This window comes from Simochromis diagramma, unplaced genomic scaffold, assembly GCF_900408965.1.
Source record: "Simochromis diagramma unplaced genomic scaffold, fSimDia1.1 OVJJ01000646.1, whole genome shotgun sequence".
NCBI classification, from domain to species: domain Eukaryota; kingdom Metazoa; phylum Chordata; class Actinopteri; order Cichliformes; family Cichlidae; genus Simochromis; species Simochromis diagramma.
This window is the reverse complement of record NW_024387279.1, coordinates 5,599,545-5,612,051: the sequence shown is the minus strand read 5'-3', so window position 1 is coordinate 5,612,051 and position 12,507 is coordinate 5,599,545. Positions and strand designations below refer to the sequence as shown.

The following is a 12,507-nucleotide window of genomic DNA, read 5'->3' as shown; positions in this document are numbered from 1 at the left end:
ATATATCATCTGTTAATGTGAGTATTATGGGTGAAAAGAAAGAGATGAACTGGAAAAATAATGGAGTTCATGTGGAATTCCTCTACAGTGGTGTTAAGAGAATACGTGTTATTACAAACTACTGACAGCAGTAAACAGGTCACAGACTTTCTGTTTCAGTGTCCGTTACATAAACAAAGTGCATAGAGGTAAAAGTGTGATGCTTCCAACAGGAATGCTGTTAACCCATATTTTGCCAACATGTCTTCTAATTTGAAAATACATTCTACTGCAGTTCGAGGAATTTCCAGTTTATTCTTCATTTCTAAGAACTGAGTTAATACCATAAAAGACATTTTTTTAAGTTGTGAGATGCATAATAGCCGTTACAGTAAAAGCATCCTTCCATGAAAGATCTTTAACAACAGGTAAACACTGCAAGCTTCTGTGTTACCAAAAGTGCGGAGGCTTCTCCTATCTGCTCTTCTTTTTTTTCTTTAATTAAAAGTTATAAAAAAATTTCGCCAGCTAAAATACAGCGTTAATTCAATTGCACAGCACACTTCATTACAAATCAGAGAATTAGAACAGAGCATTCCAAAAGTCAAAAAAAAAAAGAAAATGCATAGGATTTGACAATCATCATACTCTTAAAGACTACTGCTTCATCATGCGTAGCTGCTGTTAGCACCACTCCAGTCTGTTTTCACAATACTGCTTTACGTTTCAGGAGGCTCAGTATGTGAGAGGACTGAGGATGAAAAGGCGATCCTCCTCCTTCCTGATCCACTTCAGCAGTTTATTGACAGCGGCGAACGCTGAGGCCTTGGTCGCCAGCGGACTAAAGCAGAGGTAGAGCTCAAAGCCGCTTGTCACCTGCAAAGGAGAGAAGGCACAACGAGACAAACGGGGCATGAAAAAGCTGTGTGTAGTAGAAGGATATTTTTCTGTTAAAGAAGTTCAGAAATGTGGTTCAACGTAAGAAATTGTTACAGTCTGCAAAATTACTGTAGCTACTGCATTTCAGATCAATGATGAGTGATTAAAGCTTAATGTCTGATGTCTTTAGTCAAAACAAACTTGATGGCAGGAGGCTAAAATCTTGCTTATTATGAGTAATATTCATTTTTGCACATTACTGTTAATGTTGTGCAATTATCATTAATGGCACATTTAATCAAAAATTTGTGTTATATGCACATTGAAAATGTTAAAAAAAAAACTAATTATGTAATGACAGTATATTTTTTGTAACAATATTTGTAAAGCATTGCACCACATTTAGAATGATGACCCTTTTTCAATACGTTTCTTTAAGATATATATTTAACCACACAACATGCGGTTAGAAAGGGGGGAAAAAGGGTGGTCAACAACTTTCCAGAAGTGTCAATGTGGACATTACTTTTATTGTTATTTTATGTGTATGTGATGGTAATGTACAAGGGTCTGCAAAAGCACAAAGCTGCTAACACAAAGCTGGTAATGAAGAACAAAGGTTATTCCAGTAAGCTATAATTAAACTCGTTGTGGGAATAAAAAACAAAAACAAAAAAAACCCACTAACACACTAATTAAAATAGAAATTAAAAAACATAAGCAGTATCTTCCTTATCTTCTTTGGGCTGGGGGATGCAGCATTTTCCAAAAAGAATTATTTATGGATCATGTTCACACGTGGCTTTTTTACTGCATGATAGAGCTTCAACCTGCATTTGTGCATGGCACAGTGAACTGGGTTCACAGACAGTGACTGGAAGTGTTCCTGAGCCCATGCAGAGATTTCCATGACAGAATAATTGCTGTTAACGGCAGCCAATGCTGATTTTTGGCCTTGTCCTTTGCCCACTAAGATTTGCGTTTTGATCATATTAGGTACTGTAGATGATGAGAAACTCAAAGTCTTCACATTTTTATATTGAAGAATATTATTCTGAAAATTTCCAAGAATTTGTAGACATTTTTTGTAGACATTTTTTGTAGACATTTTTTCTCTCTAAGATGCTCTTTTTATACGCAGTCATGTTACTGACCTGTTGCCAGTTAACCTATTTGATTGCAAAATGTTAATCCAGCTGTTGATAATACTGCATTGTGAATGGAAAAACTGATGTAAAGTTTATGCCAGCAATCAAAATTATTTATGACTTTATTAAATGGACTATTGACCCTAATAAGGCAAATAGTTCCCCCCCAAAAAAAGAAAAAACAAAACAAAAAACAGCAAGCTAACTAAATGTGTATGAACAATGTCAACAATCCAGTGTCCAGTATTCATTTTGTACACACCAAATGCTTTAAATGGCTGTCAGCTTAAAAATAATTGTTCAAAAACAATAAACCATTTTAATCACAACACCAGACTCACCTGTGCCAGCAAGTTTTCAGTTTCCCTGCAGCGGTAGTAGTAACGGAGAGGTCTGGTTGGATGGTGCAAGCAGCTGTGAAGTTCCTGGTACAAGCTCAGCAGCCTTTCCTGCTCTCCATCAGACTGGTACACCATCGGAAACTCGGGGCTGAAGGTGGCAAATATCCAAGAACAAGGATTTGTGTTCATGACAAAAAATATATACATATAAGAATGCAAATCTTTGTGTACTGATGATCATTTTACTGGCCCAGATAAAATCAAGTGTCATCTGCTCTCATGAAGTTGTCATTTATGTAAATTTTTCGTAATACCGAAAACATCTGAGTAGATGTGTTTATACAGTGAAAGGAAAAAGTTCTTGAATTAACAGGATTAATGACTGTTAAAATACTCTGATCTTTATCTAAAAACCCCTAAATTTGACAAACACAGTCTAACACAAACACTCACCTGGTGTACAGTCCGGAGCTCTTTGATTTATACAGGAAGTGCCTGAGCTCTGGGATGCCAACCTGCACCACGGAGTAACTGGGACATTTCACCGCCTCCTTCAGGGCCTGGTAGGCACTACGCTTGCTCAGCCTTTCCATAAACTTCTGCTTGCAGTCGGACATGTTAAAGAAGTCCTCTCTTTCAGTTGAGACCAGAATGAGACAGAGCTGGGACGCAGGCTCCAGGTAAGAAATGTGAGCGTGGAAAAATCCTGCGGTGTTGAACTTTGGCAGACAGATCGGCGTCCAGCCTTCACCTTCTCGGAAGGAAGAGGAGGAACCGACGAGGTTGAAGACCAGGTGCAAGTCTATGTGGTGGAGGAACTGGTCCTTCTTCCTGACCAGGGTGACCAGGCGATCGCCGGCCAGCAATATGGAGAACACCAGGTTTTTGGATTTAGCGGCCTGTAGGCTCGATGACACTACGTCCCTGGCAGAGCTGGGGAGGGGCAGGCAAGTGACGGCACTGAGCAGCAGGCCGGGGTCTCGTTCCAGCCGGATCAACAGGTTGTCAGTGAGATACTCTGAGCCGGTCAGCAAACGCCGCAAGTCGTAGTTCTGCTTGTGCTGGAAGATGTGGTTGAGCTGGGTGAGGGTGAGCAGGCTGACTATCTGGTAGTAGATGTATTGCAGCTCCCGCAGCATCTCCTTGTCTGATTGACAGGTGCGTGACACTCCCACCAGGACCAGAGGACTCTTGGTGAGGAAAACCACTTTACAGCCATCTGACACAAACATATTAACAGCACTTACATTAAGATACGACATATTTGTTTAGAGAATTAAATGTTGCTGCCAAAGTATAATCTGACCTGCATGGATGGAGCGGATGATGTTCTTCTCAGCCTCGACAAATGACACGAGAGCCATCATCACCCCCATGGTGCTCGACAGCGCCTCTTCCGTGCCGTAGCGAGTGTAGATTGGTTTCCCCGCCTCACTCAGCACAAACACGTGTTTTTTGTGGCTCCGCCACGCCTCACTGGACACATCCTCCTCCTTAGTCCTGCTATCAGACAGGTCATTGCTGTGTTGTTCATCTATATTTTGTTCAGCAACAAGTGCCTTGAGCCCCTCTTCATGCTGCTCTTCTGATCTGCCTGAATCAGCTGTCCTCAGGGCTTCTTCTTCAGCCTCAGCAGTTAAATCCTCAAACGAGTGTGCATGGATGAACATGGCACTCTTCTGGCCAGCACCTGTATTAATATAAATGATGACAAACTTTGTCCGTAAAAGATTTAAAAAAAAAAAAAAAAAAAAAAGCTAGAAAAGCTCTATATAAATATGAGCGCAGTACATCACATGGCAGACATTTCTGGACAGTTCCTTTGGAGAAAAAAAAAGAAAAAAAAAAACCCTCCAGGAAGTTTGAATGCTACTTTCTAAAAGGACATGTGGCCAATGACCACATATACAACTGCCAAAGTAACCACCAAGTCCTCTTTTAGTGTTTTCTCAGTTTGCAGCATTTATAGCGGTTTTCATAATCAAACATTTTTCCCCATGTAGAAAAAAAAAAAAAAAAAAAAAAAAAAAAAAAAATATAATAATAATAATAATAATAATAATAATAGTGGACTGTTAGTATCAGGCTCATTCTCACTACGGAAAATCATGTGTTTGGTTAAGTGATGGGGTAAGGGTGGAGCATGAAGGAGACACAGACATGACCCCTATTTGCTCAGCGTAAATTCTTCATACTCTTACCTGCCAAACAATCAAACACACAGATTTTTTTATGCTTGGAAGCAGGTCTCGTGTTTAATGTGCCCGTTTAATTTGCATTCACACGTATAGCCAGGTAATGTAGAAATGTTGCTTAGCTCAAGGCAGATTCAACACAATGGAAAGTGGAGATGTATACATAATTTAAAAGGTTTTCAGTTTGTGTTTCTACAAGAGGAAAAAAACGACTTCAACGAAAGAAAAAAAAAAAAAAAAAAAAAAAAAAAAAAAGGGGCTGGTTTGGAAAATGTGTTAAATTCCCCAACTTTGCTGGAGAACAAAACTGCTTTCCTGGGCATTCCTGTGGGAACCAACTAGCTGGAAAAGGCGTCCAAGACAGATGACAGAGATGAATTATGTACAGTTACAGGACAAGACTTTATTCTTTTATTTGAAAAACTGATTAATTTTGAACATGGTATGCAACTCTAGAACAATCCACAAAAAACAGAAGTTCAATTTAGTCTATTATCGTATTAGTCACACATGTTTTAACTTTAGGTTATCACACTTCAGAGCTGCTGCAGTGAATAAAATGAACAACCTCTGGCCAAAGCTTATCTAATTAGAAGAACAAGAATAAGGCAACTGTGATAGCGAAAGAGTACGCTAAGACCTCAAAATGTTCTGTTTAGCTCCAGTTTGGGAAGAGCAAATCCATACAGTGTTACATCATCTCTCCTGTCATTGTTGGATTTATTCAAAGCAGGATGTGATGCAGCAGATGAAAGCAGCTGCAGCCAACTTTCATTGTGACAAACTGACAAATTTTCCCCAGATTTTTTTTGCAGTCAACAGATGGTCATATCATTATATTCTCATGAGAAAACATGGCAGCATTTGAAGGGAATATTGTGCAACTGTAACACACGCTCTAAAACAGCAGACAACCTGTAAATATATTCACCATTTCTTACATAGACAGGATGTGCATATTCACGCTGTCTCTCACACACAGAGTACTCAGTATGCGTTCACCGGACACTGCACAGCTACAACAATGTGAAACAGAGAAGTCCAATTCATGGGAAAGTTTTCAGAAGTGTCAGCACTGAAAGAGTGTTAATGTCTTTTCTTTGTGCTACAATCATAAAAAAGACAATATTCCAGGCAAAGATACTGCAGGGATTTTGTACTTGAAATAGAAAACAGTTGATGATTACTTGGCCCTGCCCTGCCTTGATATTTGTCTAGCCCAACTGGAAGCTTTTATGGTCTACTGTAAACGTTGTGATCACTGATCATGTCCTGCAATGTTTCGCAATACAATCCTATGAGGGATTGGCCACAAAGTAGCGTGGCACAATTCTATTCACCCACGACTTCTTTAAGACACCTAGACTTACCTGCAGTCTTTGAAATGAGAGCGCAGTCAGTGGTGTAATCCCACTGATAGTGGCTAAGTGAACTACCTGGAAAATATTTCTTGCGTTAACATTACCTTAGACTGGAACAAATGCAAGAGGAAGTTCACACATACTACACCTTCATATTTGACGTTTTTTCACTACTATGCAGTGGTTCCAGTTTTGCAGATGTATATTAAATATGTTTAAAATCATACTTGTCTCTGTGTGTTTACAGACAAGCGGCACAACACTTACCTGGTTCAGTTCCCTCTACCAGACCAGGTATGGGGCTGTCCGCCCTGACTGAGCGAAGGCGGTCTACAGGAGCCAGAGTTCCACTTTCCCATGATGCAGTCGCCTTTTGGGCTTCACCTTCCATCACTGCTACTTAAGGCTAGGACACGCACCTGGAAAGATAGACAGACAAAGGGCTATAGGACCAAAGGGCAACAACTTCGTGACTGAGTCTTGGATTTATGGTGGTGTGCCATTACAGTGACATGACACGGTCACCACGAGTCGGTTCAACTGAAATCAAATAAAGCCCCACAGTTAGGTAGTGAAGATTAACTGTTTATTGGAAGCGGGGGAAAACAGAGCTAAACCAGAATGTCCTCCTTGCGCCAAGGAAGGCTGAAACCAACTATGGAAACAAAATGAGTCTCGAAAGAATAACATATTCACACGCAGTATATTTACATTCACATCTTTTTTTTCTTGCTTAGCATCCTGAATTATCACAGGCGTCACATATGTTTGACTTCAAAAGCTACTTTGATTGCTGACTTTAGCATGTAGTCAAACAAACGCTATCTCAGACACGTTTAATCGCCTTCGCGCTCAACCAGAGCACTCAAGACCCCTTCAAATACTTCAAAAAGATTACCTTTCATTTCCACAGCTGTCTGCATCTGAATGTTATGCTCCCCAACTCGTTTGCCACAGTTGCTGCTAGCTAACTAGCAGAAACCGCACAGAAGAACTTCTTGAATCATGCCCTGGTTGGTTGCGGAAGTGCGAATTGTGGGATATGAAGTTCCCTGCCAGAGGGTTTATACACTTTTTATCACTCGTTTCCCAGGAGTAATAAAAATGCCGAGTTCATCTGAATAAAATAAAATACGGAGAATTGTCTTTGAAATAGTTAAGAATTAATTTAATGGGTTAATTTTGAATATTACAGCATGAAAGTTACATATAACACACTGCCATCTTTGATCTTGCTGGTGCTTTCAGGTCACACAGGACATGAAACAACTGTGCCTGATTATTAAATTACACGATTGTCACGAGACTCAGATACTTAATTTGTCAGACAGAAAACATTGTATATCAAATGTTAAATAATCTTTTTGTGTGAGAAAGGTTTGTGAATATATTTGCGAGCTATTTCAATGTGTTTAAAATAATATTTTGTTGTTTTCACTGTGACTCTGCATATGTGAGGGATAAAAGCAAAAAAAAACCAAGGGAAAAAAAGTGTTGACACATTTGTTGAGTGACACTAAATTGTAACTTCTCAAGGGAAAACGTATTAATTGTTTTAAATATCAAACGTTTATAGCGACTGAGCTAAATTTTAATACAAAATACGTTGGCGTAGATTCTAACAGCTCATTTATGTTCCGTGTGCATACGAACGCACCGTAAGGGGCGGAGCTTTGGTTTGAACGTGCAGCGGGGAACTGGCCAGCGATGGCGTTACCATTGTGTTTGTGTTAGCTTGAAAGGAAATTTCCTAAATTATCTCACTTTATGTGTGTACAATGAAAATTTTCATGTACAGTTGGTGATGCTTCAGTTTATAACGAAGGATTATGCAGTAACTTGATATCTTTGTTTGGTAAGCATGACAGCTCACGATAAGGCTACGGCTAACATTGGTTATCTACATGTAGCTGCTTAACCAGGGTAGCGGAATAGTAAGGCCCACTGCCTTTAGCCAGTGCTAACTGTTTTAGCCTACAAATATTATGTAACACTACCGAAACGCGTATGATCAGGGAGTGAATATCACGATTTGTATTTCACTGTTTTTAAACAATGTCGTACGCTGTTTCCAAAACAGGGTGATCGTTGTGTCGGTAAGATGCCTATTCGAGCATATTGCACTATTTGCTCAGATTTCTTTGATCACTCCAGAGATGTTGCTGCCATTCACTGCGGACACACTTTCCATTATGAATGGTAACTATACACAAACTCAAATCTGAACAAAACAACTTTTTTCAGTTCATGGCATCTTTTAAGTTATTTTCGTTCCCCTCTTTTTCTTCTAGTCTTCTTCAGTGGTTTCAGACAGCCCCTACAAAAACCTGTCCACAGTGTAGGAAACAGGTACAGTAACGCTACATTGTCAAACTACCAGCACAGACCGTGAGAAGTTGAGTTACAAAGGAAAGATTGAGCTTCAATGACATTTTGATGTTTGTGTGTAGGTCAGCACCAGGCACATTATCAGCAAGCTTTTCTTTGACATTGGTGGAGAGGAGGACAGCACGGCTGACCCGGAAAGCTTACAGGTACTAATCCTACAGCAATATAAAACTCTTCACGCCTTCTGGCATGTAAAACAGAACCTAAATGTGGTCTTTCCTATTGCTATTGTTTGGATTTGTTTTAGGGTGTTATCTTCTGACTGTATTTCTTCTCTTTTTTGCAGAATGAGGTTGATAGAGTCAAGGCACTTCTGAGCTCTAAAGGTGAGAAATTAAACTCTTGAGTACAACTGTTACAAAGTTATGCTAGATTGTAAGGAAGCAGGCAGAACTAGATTGATCATCTGTCTGGTCAATTTGTAGAGCGAGACTTGCGGGACAAACAGAAGGTGGTGGAGAGTTTAAAGGACTCCATGGACAAGCAGAGGCGAGACCTAGACAGTTTGCGGAAGGAGATTAAAGAAAAGGAGATGCTTTGTTCTGCCCTCAAAGTATGAGCTCTCTGTTCTTCATTGTTGAAAAGCTGCAATATCCACACTGATTCACAGTCACTGCAACTAATATTATGTTCTAACGTCTCACAGACACAGATGTCATATATGGAGACGCAACAAAATGAAGTTCAGGCTGCCAAGGAAGAAGTCCGGAGCTTAAGGACCAAGTTGAGAACATTTGAAAGGTATCTGCAGCCCATTGTATTATATTCAAGCCCCTGTGATTGTAGAGGAAAAGATAAAGATTGTTTAAGATGATCTTTGACAAGTGCGCAAACTTATACCAGTGCATTTGGGCAACTGCAACCTGACTCTTACACTACAGCTATAATGACATGAAATATGTGCATATGGTCCAGTGATTGTCTTCATTGTTAAAGAGGATCATATTCACTCTGTGCATTGTTTTCTCCTCAGCTTGGATGTGTTGTTACAGGGCCAGAGAGCAGAGGTTGAGTCCATGATCACAGATATGGGTATCAGCCAGGCAGCAGTGGAGCAGCTCTCAATCTACTGCATCTCTCTGAAAAAGTAAGTATATGGAGATTATTACTAAATCGGCCGAGTACCATCTTAAAAATATTGGAAAAATTGTGGCAAAGAAAGATTTTGAAAAGCTTATTTGTGCATTTATTTTCAGTAGACTAAAGTATCTTAATGGAGTCTTTACTGGTTGCTGCCAGAGTCCTGACCAGCACCAGCAAAATGGATCATATTACAGCAGTTTTGAAATCATTGCATGGCTTCCTGTGTGTAAAAGCATTTATTTAAAATTCTGCTAATGGTTTAGAAAGCATTGAATGATCTTGAACCTGAATATATTGCTGACCTACTTGAGGGCTATGATGCTTCTAGACCTCTTAGGTCCTCAGGAACAGGCTTACTTTAGTATTGCTAGGGCTAGAACCAAACAAGGTGAGGTAGCATTTAGTGTTGTGGAATAAACTCCCCTCACACCTCCAGTGTGCAGAATCCATTAGTTACTTCAAATCAGGATTAAAAACGGTTTTGTGTAGTTTTTACATAAAATATACATTTAATTTTTCTTTTTTGTTCAAAGGTTAAATTTTACTTAAGTTGTTTCAGGTTTACCCTTGGTGTTGACTCTTGCCGTCGAGGGCTTTTTAGTTAATACTGAAATAGTTTTGCAGAAAGGAAGGGTCGAATATTTCTCTTAAAGTCTCTTGTGTTGCATCAGAAAATGTCTGTTAGGTGTTGCTTCTATAAGTCATTAAATTCAAGGGTTCTCTCACATTTCTGCTGCCTGTACGTTGAATAATTACTCAGTGTGTTCTATAAAGATGTGAAATATGGAGCGGTTTGTGGTGTTAGTTTAATCAGATTGTGTGCTTGTCTATATTTGTGACCCAGATGAAGATCATACCACCTTTCTCCTGTAAATCTGAGCTTTTGTGAAATATGTTCCAGAATCTTTTAATGAGTTGGACAACATTTGTGTGTTTGAAAGTACTTCTTTTGGAGCTTTTTGTTCAGGTATTTAGTTCTAATGACCACAGCATCCGCTCAGTATTTACTGCTGATCTCCTTTCTTTCTTTCTCAGAGAGTATGATAACCTCAAAGGAACTTTGAAAGCTTCAAATGATATGTGTGAGAAACTGAAGAGAGAAGTGCTGTCCTCAAACAACAAGGTCGTTTGACATAAGAAGATCGCCTCACCAATAAGAAATGGGACTTTGGTGCGGCATCTTTGGGTTAAAGTGCTCTGTGGTGTTTGTCATTTCAGTTACAAAAAACTACAATAGAGGTGAATCAGACCAAAGAGGACATGAAGTCTCTGCATAGCGATCTGGCCTGTGCTGACAAAGAAATCTCTGTAAGGCAGATCAAACAAATCTGTTTATTTGTTATGTCGGATGTGCGTGGTTGTGATTTCTGTGTGCAACCTGTCCACAGAGCCTGAAGAAGAAAGTGGAGTTTCTTCAGAAATCTCTGAGCACACCAACGAGGACTAACGAAGCCGTCAGTCGGCTCATCTTTGAAAGGTGCGTCTCCAGCTGTGGGACTTCATTCTCCTCATGCTTTTGACAGGATGCTTAAGAATGCGTTTGCTTTATGCGCTCACGCACTTGTTGCTGCCTTCCCGTCAGCCCTGCCCCACTGGAGCTGAAGCAGCCTCGCCTCCACCATCCAGCAGATAGCGAGGACATTGACCTCAACATGACCTACGACATCACTACGCCAGACGACGGGGCCAAGAGACCAACGCAGGTTCCATTGAAGAAAATGCGTCTCGATCCACCCGTGTAAGAGTCATGTCACTCAGTGCGGAAATGTTTTCTTCTGTGTTTAGAGTAGTTTGAAATCCATCTGCTCTTTTTGTAACAAAGTATAAACTGGAAGTGTTGATTTTTCAGAACGTCTGTATCCAAACACAGGGAGAAAACGTCAGCTTTAAGCAAGGTAGACTTCTTCTAATAAATGCATCATTAAATAACTGATCTATATATAATTTGTTTTTAATTTTTCAATTAATTAATTTATTGTATTGTTTTATATTTATGTATTTTTTGTTTCTCAGAATCGCGATGAAGATCTGGACCCTTTTTTAAGGAACTCCCTCCTCTTCAGGAAGAAAACCTTTGGCAGCATGTTGGAGCCTCAGAGGAAGCCTGGAGCTGTAAGTGCAGCCGACTCTCGCAAACTGTTTCCTTGTCCCATTTTGTCATCATCAGTGTTTTGTTGAAGGGGGAAAATGTTTTTGCGTTTCAGGTCAGAACTGGTTATGATGGATTAGGAGGACGAACTAAATTCATCCAGCCTGTATCCTTTTTGTCATTAGTGATTCTGCATGTGTTACTTGTCTTCTAGCGTTTGAGGTTCACTGAAGAATGTTTGATGTGTGTGTTTGTATATATGTAAGAGCCAGGGAGCACCGTCTGGCTTCAGATAGATGTTATTTATAACCACGAGATAAATGTAGGTCGCATCGATCCTTAACCAAGCGCTCCACCTCCAGTCTCCTTTGTCACAGATTCGTCCACTGATGAAAGCTAAAAGGAAAAAGGTAACACGGCCCCCATCCAAGACCGCCACTTGCATGACCCTGGACGACTTCCTCGAGTAAATTTTGGTGTCAGAGGTCAAGACACTGACTTCTGTAAAGAAGCATGTTGGCGCTGCTCTAAAACCGAGAACCTGGCTGTGGGCTTTTTGATTTGTTTGTTTTTGCCACTCAACACCAAAAAAGCATTTGGGAGTGAACTTTTATCTAAAAGAAATGACAAATGTTGGCATTTGGGTGAACTGCAAACCCTGCTCTACATTTATTTTTTTGTGCTGATATGAATTTGTTTGTGTAGGCAGTGTCTTGTGTTTTGAAGCCTCGTAGTTCTGTGGGAGTGTATTTGTTTGTGAGAGAGAAACGGCTACTTGAGAAATTTGACTGTGAGGGTTGCGATGATTATAAAATTCTGGGCCAGTGTCTAATGCGATACTTTTTTGTTATTTATTCCCCATTTGCTTTTCCAGTGTGGCAAACAAAAATCTTTATCATTAAAAAAAAAAAAGTCTTTGAAATGCTTTGCTATTTTTCACCCTGTTTTCCCTGACATGGGGAGTTACTGTAGGTATTTTTTCTTTTAGATTTAATTGTCATGCTGGATGTAAACCAACTCGAATAATAAACAATATTTTTTTAT

At 39.8% G+C, this 12,507-nt stretch overlaps 2 protein-coding genes across 2 annotated transcripts; one reads left to right on the top strand and one right to left on the bottom strand.

The window, feature by feature from the left end:
- Positions 1–297: 297 nt before the first annotated feature.
- On the bottom strand, positions 298–7,069 carry mon1a (MON1 secretory trafficking family member A). The gene is made up of 6 exons (XM_040003385.1): positions 6,802–7,069; positions 6,171–6,322; positions 3,654–4,037; positions 2,801–3,566; positions 2,348–2,495; positions 298–855 (listed from the first exon to the last, which is right to left on the bottom strand). The coding sequence occupies exons 2-6, from the start codon at positions 6,292–6,294 to the stop codon at positions 715–717; spliced, it is 1,563 nt and encodes a 520-aa protein (XP_039859319.1). The 5' UTR covers positions 6,295–6,322; positions 6,802–7,069; the 3' UTR covers positions 298–714.
- A 510-nt stretch (positions 7,070–7,579) lies between these two features.
- On the top strand, positions 7,580–12,504 carry LOC120716023 (TRAF-interacting protein). Its single transcript, XM_040003387.1, has 16 exons — positions 7,580–7,758; positions 7,984–8,102; positions 8,195–8,252; positions 8,354–8,437; positions 8,578–8,617; positions 8,717–8,844; positions 8,938–9,032; positions 9,265–9,378; positions 10,410–10,497; positions 10,593–10,682; positions 10,763–10,851; positions 10,957–11,112; positions 11,224–11,269; positions 11,388–11,486; positions 11,579–11,629; positions 11,826–12,504. Exons 2-16 carry the CDS (start codon positions 8,005–8,007, stop codon positions 11,931–11,933), a joined length of 1,344 nt encoding a protein of 447 aa, XP_039859321.1. The 5' UTR covers positions 7,580–7,758; positions 7,984–8,004; the 3' UTR covers positions 11,934–12,504.
- The last annotated feature ends 3 nt before the right edge of the window (positions 12,505–12,507 follow it).

What these genes read in the sequence shown, in the direction of transcription:
- mon1a (XM_040003385.1), bottom strand. Translation starts at nt 6,294, where the DNA reads ATGGAAGGTGAAGCCCAAAAGGCGACTGCATCATGGGAAAGTGGAACT. An exon ending in GGTAGAGGGAACTGAACCAG is followed by an intron (nt 4,038 to 6,170) that starts GTAAGTGTTGTG and finishes ATATTAATACAG; the next exon opens with GTGCTGGCCAGAAGAGTGCC. An exon ending in AGCTCCGGACTGTACACCAG is followed by an intron (nt 2,496 to 2,800) that starts GTGAGTGTTTGT and finishes TGCCACCTTCAG; the next exon opens with CCCCGAGTTTCCGATGGTGT.
- LOC120716023 (XM_040003387.1), top strand. Translation starts at nt 8,005, where the DNA reads ATGCCTATTCGAGCATATTGCACTATTTGCTCAGATTTCTTTGATCAC. An exon ending in AAGTTGAGAACATTTGAAAG is followed by an intron (nt 9,033 to 9,264) that starts GTATCTGCAGCC and finishes TTTTCTCCTCAG; the next exon opens with CTTGGATGTGTTGTTACAGG. An exon ending in TACTGCATCTCTCTGAAAAA is followed by an intron (nt 9,379 to 10,409) that starts GTAAGTATATGG and finishes TTTCTTTCTCAG; the next exon opens with AGAGTATGATAACCTCAAAG.